At 48.8% G+C, this 17,028-nt stretch overlaps 2 protein-coding genes across 3 annotated transcripts in view; one reads left to right on the forward strand and one right to left on the reverse strand.

Moving 5' to 3' along the window:
* Positions 1 to 5,755: 5,755 nt before the first annotated feature.
* Positions 5,756 to 8,022, reverse strand: mrpl19 (mitochondrial ribosomal protein L19). The gene is made up of 6 exons (XM_062559710.1): positions 7,882 to 8,022; positions 7,555 to 7,678; positions 7,358 to 7,476; positions 6,968 to 7,102; positions 6,515 to 6,696; positions 5,756 to 6,301 (listed from the first exon to the last, which is right to left on the reverse strand). Exons 1-6 carry the CDS (start codon positions 7,958 to 7,960, stop codon positions 6,080 to 6,082), a joined length of 861 nt encoding a protein of 286 aa, XP_062415694.1. The 5' UTR covers positions 7,961 to 8,022; the 3' UTR covers positions 5,756 to 6,079.
* Positions 8,023 to 8,581: 559 nt separating this feature from the next.
* The window catches only part of LOC119194525 (protein eva-1 homolog A), a 58,901-nt gene continuing 50,454 nt past the window's right edge, over positions 8,582 to 17,028 (forward strand). For both annotated transcript variants that reach the window (XM_062559709.1, XM_037448611.2), the window contains exon 1: positions 8,582 to 8,854. In XM_062559709.1, the coding sequence (XP_062415693.1) occupies positions 8,746 to 8,854 (109 nt within the window). In that variant the 5' untranslated portion in view covers positions 8,582 to 8,745. The remainder of the gene's footprint in view (positions 8,855 to 17,028) is intronic.

Raw genomic sequence — 17,028 nt, forward strand, 5'->3', positions numbered from 1 at the left:
TAACAAAAAGATGTGTTCCAAAGTGTTTCTTTAACATTGACGGTTGTTATTTGTCTAATAGTCATTAACTTTACATTCATTGAGAGTGTAATTGCACTTTGTTGACATTGTAAAGTTCTTTGAAGTAAATACAATGAACCTGATGTGACTTTCAGTTATTTGCTCCCAAAGAGAAGAACATGAAAAAGGCGTGATTAGATTATCTGTGGGTCTTCCAATCAGCTGGAGAAGAGAAGGTGAAGAAATGGTCACTTAACCTTTTGTCTAATCACAGAATAACCCACCCTCGGTCAGCCACAGCGGGGGGGTCGCTGCACCCAACCGGGGGGCCGATCATTTGTCACCTACAGTTCAGTTCAGAGAGCGTCTTCACCCTGTCATCCGTCTTCACTTTGCATTCAAAGTGTGTGTGTGTGTTTCACGCCATTTGTCAATAGTTCAGGGTGCATCTCCACTCATTTGTCTTCAGCGAGCGTCTTTAAGTGTGCATTCTTTGTGTCCATCTCAGGCCATTAGTGGTCAGCGCGTATAATGGATGAATGGGGTGGGGGGGCGATCGGGGGGGGGGGGATGATGTGAAGGGTTTCTCTCCTTCTTGTCTAAAAACTGATTGGACAACGTAATGCGATTAAACAGATATCACAGAAAGGAGGACAGGAGGAAAACAACAATAACTGTGTTTAATGGCGCTGGCACTGTACATGCATAACAATGCCTCTGAGACATGTGACTTCACAGTCCAGTTCGACCTTTTAAATATCGTGCAGACTTTGACACCAGAATAATATTTTCACATGCATCTGCAGAAGGTGGAAGGAGTTTCTGAGCTCACCTTAAAAGGAAGATGTGTTTACAGACCAGCATGATTTGTGACATCACAGCCAGTTCAGAGCCAATCATGCGCAAATATAAAAATCAATGTTTTGGCATTTTGTACATCATTTTACAAGATAGTTTTCAAATACCATCAAACCTTTTCTGGAGGGGACGTTAAAGTTGAACTTAAAGTGGCCGTGTTACCTCACAGGATCTTATACGATTTGTTTGTTGACCCCGTTGACCCCGGACCTGGCAGTGTTTGGCTTGACTTCCTCCCACAGCCATATACAACTCTGGATTCCCCATCAATGTGAATGACTTTCAATCTACGTTCACAGCACAGTGCAAAACATACACTGCAGACGATCTGAGGCGATTGTGATCCAAACGTCGCTCCGAGTATATCAATAGCAATTTGCCTCTAAGCTGCTGTTTGATATGGGAAAGAAAAAAAAATGAGAAGAGGCCGAAAGCTGAAGCTGGCAGTACCAAGTCCTGTGAATGCGGTGTTCTGCCTGCATACTTGGCATCAGATCAAGCGAGGCAAAAAGCTAAGGAAAGTGTGTGTGTGTGTGTGTGTGTGTGTGCATTTGCAGCCCTCATTAAAAAGCTCCAGCCCCACGTTCACAGTATGAACACACCACTCCTCCTCTTCCCCTCACTCTCAGCCTCTCTACTAAATGAGGTTAATAAACTCAAGCGTTTACCACCATCACCAACACCATCCCTCCTCCACTGCTTTCTCCTTCATCTCCCCCCCCCCCCCTCTCTCTCTACCTCCACTGCGCTTTGCACTTCCCAGAGCCAGCACTCCTCCGCATCCCCTCTCCTTTCCTGAGCCTCCCTCCTTCTTTCATCTTAGCTGAAATGCTTTCTTCCTCTTTTCCTCACCTCCTTTTTTATTGTCATTGTTGCAGGGTGAAAGCTCTGGGATTTCCTCCCTCTGCTTCCCAGGACAGAGCTGCAATTACAGCTCAGGAGAGAAGAAGACCAGCTGTACGGAGGAATCACCAGCAATGCTCCAGCAGTGTGTGTGTGTGTGTGTGGGGGGGGGGGGGGGGGGGGGGGGGGGGGGACAAAGATGAGGGCGCCCCTCAGAGGAAAGGACATGAAACTGCTCGTATTTCTTCATCGCATCAAAGCAGAGGCGTTCATTTCAGAACCACATTCAGGTTTCCTTTTCTTTATGTACCAGGCAGGGTCATCGTGACAAAAACAGGAGCAACAACAACCTACCGCGGCGAAGGATGCTCGTTGTTGTGATGGAGCTCCGGAGCGCCGGAAACACAAGGGAACACCCGCCCACATTGGGTGCAGGGGGCCGTGGCTGGAACACCCTGTTACACCGGGGCAAATGTGAAGAATGCTTTTAAACAGCCTTGGGTGCTCTTATCTCGGGGAAAGCGCATGTGGACGGGGACATCCTAAAAGGCTGGAGGAAAACACAGAATGTGATTAAAGAGGGAACACGTAAATATAAAACACCCGAATACGTGAAGGTGTGCTGCTGGGGCTGTGCAGAATGGTTATTTGGCAGCGTGTTTAAAAAAAAAAACGAATTCAAGTTACCTCTCAATGCTTACGGCCTCCGGGCATAGAACACATGAAGTATAGTATTTCAGGCGATTTAGTATTACATATTACATATTACCCAGATGCGTGAAAGTACCTTCTGTAACAGTTCAGGACACGCAGATGGAAGTGAAACAGCCTCTGAGGCGATCCATCATCTGACTGGAACTACCCCTCAAACAATAGAATGATTTTCACCTCACGTCTGGTCACTGTGTCCTTCTGGCTGAGGGCCTGCTATCCGTCAAGGTCGCAGGCTGTTCAAGGGGAACGATTTCCTCCACTGAAGCAGTGAGACCTCCTCCGGGTTTTCACTGTATTGTCTTGTACGCGGCAATGACGGGGAGGTTGGACTGATTTTTGATCCCTTCATCTCGTCACTCATCCTGCTGCCCTGCCAAAACACTCCCAAATATATATATATATACATATATTTTTATCGTCAACACATCCGACAAAACAAAGTGTTTATTCTTACCTCTATACCTTCTTTGATGCAGCTAAACATTACTCAAACGGAGGATACACTCAAGGCGTTTCATTGACAATAAAAAGAAGGAAAAAGAAGAAGCCAAACACAAAAAGCGCTCGCCTTATTTTGAGGAAAGTATCTCGACTAATAACATCTCATGAATTCAATTTGACTATCAAAGTATGTGTGCTAGTCACAGGAAGTTCGAGGGTCTGAGGATCCAGTATTTTATGTCTATTAAATCCCTCAACGTCGTGGTTGCAGTAAAATACTGAACTGCGGAAGTAGTCTTTCGACTGATCCCTTTCCTGCCTTTCCTTGCACACTCATCCCCGTCCTACTTTGATGGACACTTTAATCCGCACATTTTTCACATGTTCGCCCCCCCCATCCCGACTGGAAACGATTCTGTGACCCCCGGACAGCGGTGCCAAGACCCAACCGAACGGCGTTATTAAAACGACTGCGATGTGTTCCCGTTCGACTTCGGCCATCAGCTGCTGCTGGCCATGTAATGTTTCCTAGCAGCTGTCCCACCGTCGGCGTGTCTGCGCGTAACAAAGAGAGAGTGATGGCAGCAGGAGCTCCCGTCGGGGCCCACGGGACAGTCGGGGGGGGGAGCAGACGGTCGTGTCGTTTCACTGGAAACATATGGTGAAACTCAAGTGTGTAATTTACCTAAGACTACGGGTGGCCCCCGAGTAACACGCACGCACGCGCACACACACACACACACACACGCACACACAGTGACAGGGTGTAATTTACCTGGAGCCTATGGGTGGCCCAGTATCCCGTTGCACTTGTCATACACACAGACAACTCAAAGTCAGTTCACACTCCCTGGCTGAGACGAGAGAGAGAGAGAGAGAGAGAGGGTGAAACTCATTTCCCCCCGGCCTGCAGGGAGGGTCGTGAGAACAATGGCGGCAGACGTCAGAGATCAACGCGCTCGGAGGGGCTCGAGAGGAGGGGCCCGCGAGGAGGAGGCTGAGGCAGCGTCCGGCGCGTCGGGCCCAAGTGGACGACTTCAACCCCCACGGGAATCTCCACCTGTGGGAGTCGCCCCACGCGCCGCATCACATCCCGTTCACTTCATCAACCCGGGCTCCCTTTTCAAAGACGCCGCGCTTTCCTCCCTGGGAGAGAGAGAAAGAGCTGAAGGTCATGGGAGCACCAGCGAAGGGAAGGGAAGACAGATGAGAGGAGTGTGTCCCTCCCTACATTCCTGCACTGACCTTCACAATAGTGTGGCACTGTAGCCATCATCGGCCCACCATGTTTTTTCACGCTCGCCGTTTGTTTGAGGGGTGAGATTGTGGGCTCTCCCCCTCCCCGGAACCCGCGTAGCCCCACCCCACGTTTCCACGGCAACCGCAAATGGAGCGTATCTTGTTTGGCGACGGGGATTGACGGACGGGCAGTCCCAGACACTTGGCACTGTTTGAGGTGTCTGTCTGTGAAGGCTGATATGATAGTGTGTCTGCAAGTCGCTGTGTGTGTGTGTGTGTGTGTGTGTGTGCGTGTGTGTGTGTGTGTGTGCGTGCGCAGGAGAGTGAGAGCTGGTGTTTGATCTTCTTTCCCAGCCAAGGGGCTTTTACTTTTACTCCAGGTGCAGAGAAGTCAACCTGAGGGCATGGGAGGCACGTACAGTTGAGATCACAACACTGTAGGACACACACACGTGCACACACATACACACACTGTGAGGCAGGAAGTTTCCTTGAGGCAGTAACTCAGACTGAGTAACTTTGTGGTTTAAACTGGTTTACCAGTCCAGTGGTGTCGCCGTCTAGAGACCCTGAGCCTCGAGGATGAAAACCGCCTCCACACGAGTACATCAGTCAGGGCCCAAACACACAAATACTGGGAGCAGGAGAAAAAAAAAAAAGGAAAAAGGTGAAAGGGCCGGCTGGTCCAGTGGGCAGCGTAATGACAATGTGCAGGACAGTCTACTGTAACCACACGACTTGGCCTCCTTCGCTGTGGTTGGGCGGAGAGCAAACTAGGTGAAGAGTCAGCGACCAACGCGTCGAAGGGAGGCAGAGGCCCGCCGTCGATCAACAGGTGCACAATTAATTTGGCTAAAATAATCTGCAAACCATTAACTCTATCCAGTATAGGGGATCGCTGCGTAGTGGCGTTAAAAGCTCTAAGCGGCATTCCTTCCATTCCATTACCTTCGAGCGTAGCAGGAATAATTCCTGTGTATCTCCACACGGGAAATGTGTGTGGTCCATAATGAACTCAGTAAACATCTGCTACTCCTGTATTAAAGAGCATTTTCTCTGCGTCTCATCCTGTAATATGGAGAAATTAGAGTGCAGGGACTCATTCGGCGTGTTTATATGCACACACATTTACAGAGAGCAGACATAACATACGGAGTCCAAGTGTTTTTATGCTAGCCCGAATGACGCTCCAACATACCACCTCAACACCACAATTTTCCGTCCACAACAGTAAAACACTAGCGGGTGTCCTTGGTGCACGGGCCCCGAATACCACGGTTTGGGTTTTTCAAAGTAAAGAACCGATGCCTGATCGAAGAAGCAGGTTCACTATTTAGTGGAATTCTTCTCGTAATCTATATTAACGTAAAGCCAGAAGCACCTCAAATCTAGAACATGTAGGTGTAAGAATATTTTGTTTTTAAGTTCCAAACAGATAACTTGGTAAATATTATTTTTACAATGAGGCGGCATTTGTTCAACTGAAATAATACGTTTACATTCATTTCTGTTTATTTAGCTTGGAAACGTTTCCCTCAAAACACTACAGGGCACCACGAAGACTTGGTTATGCAACTGCTGATAAGTGCAACATTCATAGCACAGCAGCGCCACCTAGTGGCAATACTCCACAGCAAAAAGCTAGCTAACGGAGATCTGACAGGAGTGAACAACAACATCTATCTTTAGGGTTTAATGGTTTTATTATGGAAACCGCTTAATGGATGTCACAACTGGGGACAATGACATTGAAGAAGCATTTACAGCACAGCAGACTGGCAAAACAAAAAGAAGAGAGCATGCCTCCTCAGACTACGAGACCGTTCTCCATGCAGGCTTCTTCCCCGCTGACACGCTGTAGTGGCTGAAGTGACTCGATCCGGTGCAGTTTTTCACATCCTTGCCCACTTTGTCTTCCCCCCCCCCCCCCCCACTCTTAGAAAGTCTGTTGATGGTGCGTTGATCCTTTTGTGGAGGGTCTTTGTCACTTGCTCATCTCCCGCTGGACCTCACTGAGGATCCGCTCCTCCAGGTTGGACGTGTCGTAGTCCCTCAGCATGTCGTACTCCAGCCATGGTTGTGCCCACTTCTGGGCGTGCTCCATCTGCTCTGGGGTCAGTGCCAGGTCAAAGCGAATGCCCTGGATGTTGAACTTGGGTCGCTCCCAGCGTTTGGACCAAGGCTTCGGCCGCATCCTGACCCTGATCTGGTGAATAAACCGGAAATGTTAATATGCTGCAGTTCTATAACATCAAATCAAACCCATCGAGGGCACAGGTTTATCTAAATGACTGAAAACATTACCTGCATTATTAAGAATAGAGATACATGCAGGTGTATGAAAATGTCAAAATATTAAGTGCAACGAATGAGTTTGGAGAAGCCCCACTTAATCCAGGCCACCTTGAAGACCTCTCACCTTGTTGACAGGCACCTCCCCGGTGGGGGAAAAGGGCACAGGCTTCATCTCCGGGTCCACGGTGCTGTACTCGCTCAGAGCATCTCTCAGATACATCAGGTTGTCATCCAGCCTCTTCTCAAGCTTCAGCACGTCGATCTTCTGGATACGGGGGCTGTACATCTCGTAGCAGATTTCCACCCCTGAGCGACACAGACATGAAGAAACAGGAGGTTTAGCTGAAGGACAGCTGGTTCACGTCTCGTAAATATTGAGTAACTCTAAACGAGGAAAGATAATAAGCAGGCATGTCATCTTCCTCAACCAGCCTAATAACTGGCAAACACTTCCACAGAGATGTGTACATAGACACAGAGACTGACTTGAATCAAGGCGTTCCTTCATGTCAGGAGGCAAGGATGACACTGCAGCATGTGTGACATTAATCTAACACAGAAAATAAATAAAACTCACCTTGATTATCAATGATGTTCCTCAGGACAAATGTGGCCCCCAGCCCCTTCCCACCTCTCTGGATGCAAATGCCCACGAAGCGATTGACTTTCCCGCTGGCGTTCGGGTCGGCCATGGTCACCGCCAGGATGCTCCCTTAGAACGATCCAAAGCAATTGATACTGTTTAAAATAGTGCAAACAACTTTTTGCAAGAACATAATTGAAACCAATGCAAACTTTCACTAAGTTTAGGGGAGATTAACGTCCATTAAAAAAATGATCTGAGGAGCAACTTAATGAGGACAGGACTTTGCAAACAGGAAGTTCAATAACTGAGGAGCCAAGACGGGTACGGGCCATCTTGGAAAGGTCACGTGCACCTGTTGAGCCAATAAAGAGGCTTTCTCACCTACGTAGAATTCGGGGATGTGAAGGACTTTCCTCCTGCGAATCATATCTTTCCGCTCGATGGCAAATTTAAACGGATCGGCCCTCTGTCTCGGGGGGACAAACTCTGGGCTCAGAAACCTGAGAAGCAAACAACAAAGACATCTGTGTAAGAACACACACACACACACGCACACACAAATTGACGCGGCTTCATACTTCCGCAGAGACGCCACGGTCTGTGTTTTGTCTATGATGACAGGTTTAGGTGGAGGAGAGAACTTCGGCGGCTCCTCGCTGCTGTGAGCTGAAGCCTGACGACGCAGTGACGTCGATATGAACCCTGGGAAATACAAGAAAAGCGCGACGGAGGTGAGTTGATCGCGTTGCTTAAAGCGGCGGTCGTTTGTCACGTTGAACGGCGGCTGTTAGCTAGAAGTCCAACGTTAGCTACCGCGACGTTAGCTCACAGTTTACGCCTTCAAAGCCCGACATGGGAACCGTGAAGTCTACCGGAGAGACGAGAGCGTGTATTAGTTTGCTTACGTTCATTTTGGAGCCGCGGGTTCCGTAGTAACCTTAGTGAAAACATGCATTTGTGAAGCCCTTTCGCACAGCCTGCCATGTCTGACCTTCTGTTTTCACATGGGAAGTTTTTACGGAAGCCGCGTAGGGGAAACGTCTATGAAACGCGATTTCGTATGAGCTGCGGTAACGTCCATCGACCGCAAGATGGCGCAACCGTTTCATCATTCACCGGCTTCCGGTTCCATTTCAAATGCAATGTGCAATATAGGAAGTAGCACTGCCATACTATGTATAGAGTGCCATATTGGGATGATTCAAAACCAAATTTGTTAAAGTATATTTTACTTGATTCCTCTAAAACATGTATTAGTGGTGTGAGCGACATAGCACTTTAAATACACACCCAATACAAGGAAATGCCATGTATCCAACATTTTAATTCAAAGCTAAAACTATCTAACAGCGTAGTCTACATAAACTATTTAAATAAATATATTATAGTCATTCCGGAGAGGGGGGGGGGAGTAAATGGGGGTGTAATTGGATAATAGCATGTGTCTTGGTAGTGAAATGTGGCTCTTTGAGACCATGCAGGGGGAGCGGCGGTCCTCCAGGTGGGCTGCCTCCAGGAACACGCAGTCAGAAGCGCGCTAGGGAGAGGGAGAGAGAAAGGGAGAGGGAGTGAGAAAGGGAGAGGGAGAGCGAGAGAGAGAGAGAGAGCGGGGCACTGCTCGACGCACGCAGGGAAGGATGAGGGAGGACTAGTGAGACCCGGGAGCGCACATCTCCCGCACGCGACGCGCCACCTGGAGAAAACCCGATGCGGCTGCGGGGACTTTCTGGCGCTACGGAGAAACTCCCGCACGCGTTGGGGCTTCAAGGATGTTCCTCTCAGATGGGACTCTCTCAGCCGTCTCTTCTGCGCTCCTGTTGGGAATAACGTGTCTGAGTGTCCTCGGCGATCTCACCAAGGGCTCCACAGACTTTTCAGGTTGGGAATCATTTCGTTCGCCTTCTTGTTTTTGGAGACACAAGTGGTCTAAAGCTTCTTTTTTAATTTGTTTTATACACTTTCAAAAGCAAATATACAAGCGCACGCTGCAACGACCCGTTGGGATTCATATTGTCGAGGTAAACAATTGGCACCGGAGATGAAACGTGACGCATTAAGTCATTGCGCATGCTTTGAACGCGGGGCACTCTGAAATAAGTCCGAGCAGTGTGTCGCATGAACTTCTCCTCCCAGGACGACCCGCGGCGTGCTGCAGCATGCTCACTACTATGCTTGTTCCAGAATGAACAACTTTAACACGTGAGGGGGGGGGGGGGGGGCGTGCTTATCTTATGGCCAATTCTGACTCACGTTAAGGGCACTGCGAACAACAGGGGGTCCCCTTTCCCAAAGCCACCTGGCTGTAAGGATTAAGGCTTGGTTTATCGGTACAAGCGATACACACACATCCCACTGATGCAATGGAGATAGGTGGGTTAATGTGTTACTCTACATGAGAACTGTGGTCTAGACCAAGTGCGTGGATTTATGGCTCAGAGGATAAAAAGCAAACTTCAGAGCAGCCCCCCCCCCCCCACCCCTCCCCCCTTCCTTCCCCATCCTCTCATGCAATCAGTTTGAAAGGTAAAGTCAATGTTAGTCATATCAGTGCCTGGGTCCCGCCAATTACTTCAGGTTTATGTGCAATCCGGTGTGACGGAATCCGCAGGCTTTAAAAGGCGGCGTTTGGCAGAACTAATTGGTTTTTTTTGTGGGGTTTTTTGCATTAAAGGCCTCCGAGCTCCGTTGAGCCCTAAGCCGGCCTGCGGGTTTTTGTTTACTGTGCCATAAAGCCGGAAAGCAGCGTTGTGTCGGTGTTAATTGGCCTCTAATGGGTCTAATGGTTGGAAAAGGGCAGACTAACACTCTGGGGGGGGGAGGTGATGCATGTAACATACCCCCTCTCTCTCTCTCTCTCTCTCTGTGTGTGTGTGTGTGTGTGTGTGTGTGTGTGTGTGTGTGTGTCCAATGTCTGCTCCTAATGAGCGGCAAAATATCGCGGTGAAGCGAAGGCCGTTAACAGGGTGAAACGGTTGTAATTACCATCGGTGTGGTTTTATCCATGAGCCCCACATGACTGAGTGGCTTTACTGATTCCCTGGTGGCAGGAGTTGATTTGATGGAATCTCGGCTTTCGTGTGGTCTCATGTTTTGGTCCTGGAAGTGGCTCCATAGAGACGTGGGGAGGAGCCGCCCGCCGTCATTTGCGTCACCTGAACTTTTTTGAGGTCGGTTTTGTCCGGACCTCAGTCCCTCAGATCCGGTTCGTCCGTCAAGAACTCTGTGCGACGTGCATGTGCAGAAAATGCTGACCAAGCACGGCCCGGTGAATGACGCGAGAGAGACGACCAAGAATCCCTCCGGGACAAAGAAATCCTTCAGTCCTCGCATTCCTGGCCCGCAGAGTCTCCCTGGAGAGTGAGGGGAGGGGTCGTTTTGATTGGCAGGTGCTGCCAGGCCGATGGACGTGGTGGATCCCAAATTCCCCCCGTGGCCTCAGACCTGTTATTGGCGATGTGGTCGGACCAGTGATGGCGGTCAGACGGGGCCAAGTCATCTAGCCGTTGATTTCCAAAGACGCGCACATCATTTTTTTCCTTCTGTTTGTTGACATCTGGAGTAATAGCACCACCGGGCCGTCATGTCGGCGGGTGTTTGGGTTCTGCGTCTCCCCCTGTTATCATTTTCTATTATACAGCTGCCTCAGCGGGTAATTACACGTGTGGAGTGAGCCCAGCAACACTTAAGAGCCCCCGGGGCCAACGTAGCGGGGCCAGCTAATTATGCTCAATGTTTAACAAGTCCTCCATGTTGTTTGTGAAGATTTGCTGCTTTTCTTTGTTTTAAGGTTTGAGTAGCGATGTTTTTTTTGGGTTTTTTTTTGTCTCCGTTGGAGGATACAAATATAGCTGAATGCTTGGGATTGTCGTCCAGGGGGAATTTGTGTGATGGATGTGATGGATGACCACTCACGGTGTCTAGAGTTGGTTCTCAGTGCTTGAGTTAGTGCTGCAGTCGGCGTTATTTCTGCCTCTCTGTCCGGGTTATCATCTTTGTCAACAACCAAATGAAGTAAGAGGAATCTGGCATCTGCCTACGGCCGGGCCTCTCCAACGCGAGCTACTCGCCAAACAAAGATGTATTGTTTGTCTCCTCCAACCGCAGAACCTTTTGGACGCATGTGGTTTGGACCCAATGTATACGACGCTGCCGAAGGGCTACAGTGCAGCAACTTCTCTTCTTTCATTGAGCCCTTTAGGCAAAAGCCCATTTAGACCCTGTGAATGGGATGTGAGGCTGTTTAGGGGCCGAGGGGTCAACCGAGGTCGTCCCATAGTAAGTGACTGAGTGTGTGCTTAGGGGGGGAGTTATCATCCGTCTTGCTCTTTGTTCCCCCCTCCTGTCCAGCCTCATCACACATGTGGACCGCTGTCGGGAAGGATAGGTCATGAATTTAAATTCCGTTCAGATGGTCGGCTGTGAAATGGGAAACTTTGATTCTCTTCAGTTTGCAGTTAAATTCTGTGATTGGAATTTAGAACAGAATTTGTGTTTTGCGGAAATACTTTTATTTTAACAGTTCAAAAATATCCAAACCAAATTTATTTAGTGAGCTTTTGCAAACTCAAGAAACGGCATAATTTGATTTTGTTTGTTTGTTTTCCGATGTTAAGTAAGATATAAACGTATTTTACTGCATTACTTGTCTTCTACAAAAAATGAATTCCTATTTTTAAGTAATTTATTGAGCAGAAGTGGTTTGACTCTGATTCTCAAATGTGAGGATTTGCTGTATGTCTCCTTCTGAAAGTCTGACATTATTGCAAACCTGAAGAAGCTGACAGACAAGTAGCATATTTATATTTGAAGAGCTAACATTTGGTGTGGAGAAATGAACTCAAGACAGATCTGAGGATCCGGAAAATGGAAAAGTACCATCTCAAACAATCAGAGTTGTGTGTATTCTGACACACACACACTGCCCCTCCCCACGTGGTTGTGGCCTCCATGTGAAGCTGGTAGTCTGCTTAACGTCCCACCGGCGCTGATTAATGACCCCCCCCCCCCCCCCCCCGCCCCCCCGGCCCACACAATCACCCGACCCTCGTCGAAAAAAAACGCGGGGAGCTCCATCCTTTCAACTGGGACCGATCAGCTGGTCGCTTCACTACGGGAAAGTGCTCGAAGCCTCCTGACACACACACACACACACGCACACACACAGCTATGCTTTTACCCCATGCCCTATAGTCCATATCACTGAGCGCTACCAGAGGCCCCCCCCCCCCCCCTCACATCTTCATCAGCTCTGCTTTTCGGTAGCACACTGAACCCCGCGCTCTTCTGTCGAAGCCCCCTTTCCCTTCCCTCCCCCCTCCCCCCCCCCCGGGGCTCTGGTGATCACTGTTTGTGTGTCTAGTGCGCGCCAGGTGAGCTCTGTCTAAACGAATCCCGCCCTCCCACTTGTTTTGTCTACCGCGGCGGAGGAGGCAGGCGGCGGGGCGGGCGGCGAGGGCCTGGCGCAAGGCCGCCTTTCTCCGCGGCTCAATGGAGAGAGAGGGGGGGGGTGGTGGGGGGCGGTGGGGGGCCCTGCTGTTCAAAGAGTGTTCTCCCTGTGAGCGATTTTCCCCCCCGAAGGAGCGGAAAAAGTCAAGGTGTTTTGATTCATTGCGTGATCGTATCACAACACTGAGTTGTTGTTGGGCGTCAACGAAGGAGGGGGGAGGGGGGGGGGGTTCTTTAATTTGATGTATTGTTTGGAGACGCGCTGTGTGTATATAAAGCAGCAGACATTTTTGCAGTTTCAACGGGTCTAGACTCGACCTTATTTGTCGTTTCTAAATCCACTAAATTCGCTTTGTAGACGGGAGAAATGTTGCAGAGGGATTTCGTCAGAGCTTTCAAAATGTTTTTTATCAAATTTGAACCTGGTTTTATATCCGCTTATAAAATCTAAATCCTTTCAGATCCCTTCTGACATCCATTTAGGTGACGCTTTAAAAAAAAAAAAAAATTTACAACATAAGTGCTAAGCACCAAAACCCTTTATGTCCACAAAAACCTCGACATTCTCCCGTGACGTGCGCTTTTAGGTGCACGTCACGTGGAGAACGGCACGCCCCCCGCGTGCATCCATGGCGCCGGGGGTTGCCATACAGCGGGAGCGTGCGCTTGTGTCACTTTGGAGCGGATGTCTGGCTCACAACGCGATGAAAGCCCGTGTTAGTGCTTGCCCCTGGATACAATAAGCACATATACAAACACACACACACACACGCACATCAAGCAACAGCGTGGGGCTGGTGATGAGAGATGGGTGTTTACAACAGGAAACGACCTTCAGCGGGAGGAAGGGACGTCACTTTACCCCGTGAGGTACGCAAATTTGTCAACTTGAGCTTTTTTTTTACAAAAGGAATATCTTTTCTTTTTGGACTACATCAACACCTCGCTGCAGGGGGGGGTGGGGGGGATTCGGGACAAAGCTTTTAATACAAAAGTGTTAACATGATTAATGTGGAAAATGTGATGCAACTTGGACGTAGCTTTAAAAGCCAGCTTTGTATCAACTGAGTCAAGTCTCGGCCCATAATGCCGCGGTTAAGGTGCACCAGTAGAAACCCGCTTGGTGCGTCTTTGCCAGGATGTGTGTGGGAGGTCCTGACCGTACGTAATGCTTCATTCATGGTTTGGCTGCTGTCGGAGTAAGTAAAGTCAGATCTGTCCTGGTACTACAAACCCTACCCAAGTGCTTTCTTTGAGCATTTCTACTGTTATTCAGCAATATCCAGTCACTCCGTCTGCATGAGCTTCCAATGGGACGATGTCCTGTTCCCGCCTGTAAGCATTGGTGTGAAGGGCCGTGACTGCAGAGAGGGGTGAGCTCAGGCTGCACGGGGGGGGGGGGGGGCTGGGGGGCTGAGGCGGGTGTCTTCGGTGTGCGGGAGAAGGCCCCCACAGGTGGTCGTGGCGCCTGGTGGGGCAACCTGGACATTTCCTAAATTGGTCTCGCACAATCACGGCTCTCAAAACGAATTCACCGCTGAAAGCGCGACTTTTGCAGCACAAATGGAGCTTTTGTCGAGATGCTTAAGAAGCAAAGAGGTCACCAAAAGCTTCCTTTTTAGATTATACATTTTACCAGACGAATCAACTTGTTTTCAGGATTCCTTTTCCTTCTTTCAAATAAATGACACTGATGTTGTATCTTTAGGGGCTTGCACAAAAGCAACACATTAGGCTGACACCTAGAGTTCCTGGCTCTCGCGCTGCATCTGCAGAACGCTGTGGCGCCCAGATGTAAACCAAGCTCAAGTGTTTGTGTGTCCTACCTCTCTGACGAGTGGTGTCTAGTGCCCACGCTGTAACTATCTGCTGCGCACGGCGAGGAAAAAGGGCTTTGGAAATCCCAGTTATGATACTAGTCACAAATTTCTTTAGTTTTCACAATCAAGTGGTGAATAACTTGGTTGATTTGTAAAAAGTCTTCAACAGTTCATATAGAAACTCAACAATTCACTGTTTTCTTCTCTAAATTCAAAAAACCAAACATGTTATCTGTATGTTGACTGAGGGGTTTACACAGACTGAAATATCACTATAATCTGAGGGAGAGTAGGCGTCTCCAACTTGCATTTTGGGAGGAAACTCCCAAAATTAACTGAAAATGACCTGCGTGGGCTGTGGATGACTTCCAACGAATCAGCTGAACGAGGCATTATGTCTTAATCGAGGCTTAAAATCAGCCCATAATTTGGTAATCATCATTTAGCGTGAATCACCGTCGATCCCTAAAACCACCCAAATTTCTGGTAATAACTGTAATTGGGGATAAAAGGAGGGGCCTCATTCCTAAAGCGCTTAACTGCGACGATGTACACCAAGACGTCGTCGCAGGTGTGTGTTTGCACTTGCCCCCTCGCGCTCCGGCGAGGTGCGAAAAGCCCCAAAGAAAACAGCCACAAAACGTGTGAGGGCAATTCTTGAGTGACTTCACCCCCACCCCCCCCCCCCCCACCCTCAGTTGCACACGGCTGCAGTTTAGTGAGCGATTCCCACGTCTCTCTTCGCGCAGCCATCGACAACGCAGCTCCGGTTTGTCATATTCGGGAGCACCGACGGGGGTTTCAAGAGAGACAGTTTGTGTCTGGGATCTGACAAGCGGTGATACCGGGGGGGGGGGCGCACACCAACCCTTTAAAGGATGGAGCTGAGCCATAAACACAAACAAGTGTTGAGAAAGAGGCCCATGGGCGTGTGCACATGTCCTCCCCACTTATGTGCAGGCTGCTAAAATTGTGCTCTCGGCGGGCCACATGACGCACACACACACACACACACACACGCACGCACACCTTTTTTTGTTCCTGCGTCTCAGAGAATGTCAACCATGCTTTGATGCCCCCTCCTCTTTTCTCTGTTTCCTGGGATCTGATTTATGTTCCGTTTCAGAGTCAACTTGTCCGCCTTGATCTGGCTTCCTTTTTTTTTTTTTTTTATCCGACGCCCCCCCCTCCTCCCCACCCCGCCGCTCCCTTCCGTCCTCCCCTCAGTCTTCACCTCATGCTTTGTTAGGAAAGAACGTTCTGAACGCCATTAGTTTTTTTTTATGGTTTGATTAAACCCCCGAGAGGCAAATAGGGGGAGAGGGAGAGAGCAGGGAGAGATGGCGAGGTAAGGAGGTGGGGCATGGAAGGGCCAGTCTGAACAAGGAGGCATTGTGTAGCCCCCCAACTGTGTCGGACTGACAGTCTGCATTACAGCACGCTACAGCAGCCCGCTCCCCAAAGCACTGCTAATCGGCTGCTTACGGGCCCCTCCGGCCAGCTCAGGTAAGGGGGGAGGGAACCAACCACAGAGGGTTTTTTCGCTCCATGTTTAACCCCCCAACAATTACAGCTTTTCTAGATTTGTGGTCGATTGGTTGGTGGAACTTCAGGACTCGATGTCATTGGTTGTTTCGTGGTATGTTTTTACAACGGCAATGGACATCCTCATCCTTTTTGTAACTATCGCCCGTGTGAATTGCATTACGAGTACATTTGTACCAAAGATCAGCCTTTGAGCTAAAGGCTAACCTCAGCATGCCAACATGGTCACCATGACATAAATAGGCTGATTGGCAAGTTCAATGTCTTATAATCACATGTCAGGCATTTGCTTATTTGCTTAAACCGATACCTGACACTATATAAACTAAAACATTGGATGGCTCATGCAGGGTGCACGGATGCACGGTTCATCCTCAGGGAAACATGAATGCGTGCACCGGATGTAATGGTAATTCATCTAATAGTCGTAAGGCTGGCAAGTCCAGAGAAGCAATGACACACCAGGCAGTTTAAGGGCAATAATTGGAAAACAATGTGGAGATTTATTAAAATAATTTGAGTACGTTCGTAGTACAGCAAAGGTGTAGCACTGGGTGTTATACAGAATGCAGACCCCGGTCCCTTGGTAGCTACAAAAACAAACCCCGTGTGAAACACAGAGTGAAAAGGGCAAAGTAAGCTTTCACATCCAGTCTGTTCATTCCTGAAGATGGGTCTGGTTTTGTTGTAACTGGGGGGGGGGGGGCCTCTCCCTGCTAAGTCCCATTGGACATGCTTCAGGCAGCTTTTCCCTCCCTCGGCTCCTGAGGAGCTGCTCTATTGCTTGTTTTCACAGAACAGTCCTCAGATAAGCTTGTTAATTCCCCCCCAAAAAAGCCCGGCCTCTCAGTGCCCACCCACTTCTACCTTTTTTTTTCCTCTCAGAGGAATATATTCTCACAGCACATGCACGCACCTGGATAGAGGTTTGCTAAAACTCATTAAATGAAGGGAAAGAGGAGAGAGTACTTTCTGTCAGGGTGTAATAATTAGAATAATAGAGTTGCGTAGTGTGAGAGTGTCGGGTTGTGGAGGTAAAGCAATGATTCTTGAACGTTTGCTGACTTAATATAACAAATATGTAACTTTGTAATGTATTACTTAATTATCAAGGGCAAAGATTCTTATTCACCATCATTGTATAGGATTTTTCATTTCACTGTCGTGATTGATAACACTCTGAAAACAACAAGTAAAAAGTCCACAGAATGTTGGGCCTACTGCAAAAAAACTTTCACTTTC

This window comes from Pungitius pungitius, chromosome 20, assembly GCF_949316345.1.
Source record: "Pungitius pungitius chromosome 20, fPunPun2.1, whole genome shotgun sequence".
Taxonomy (NCBI): Eukaryota; Metazoa; Chordata; class Actinopteri; order Perciformes; family Gasterosteidae; genus Pungitius; species Pungitius pungitius.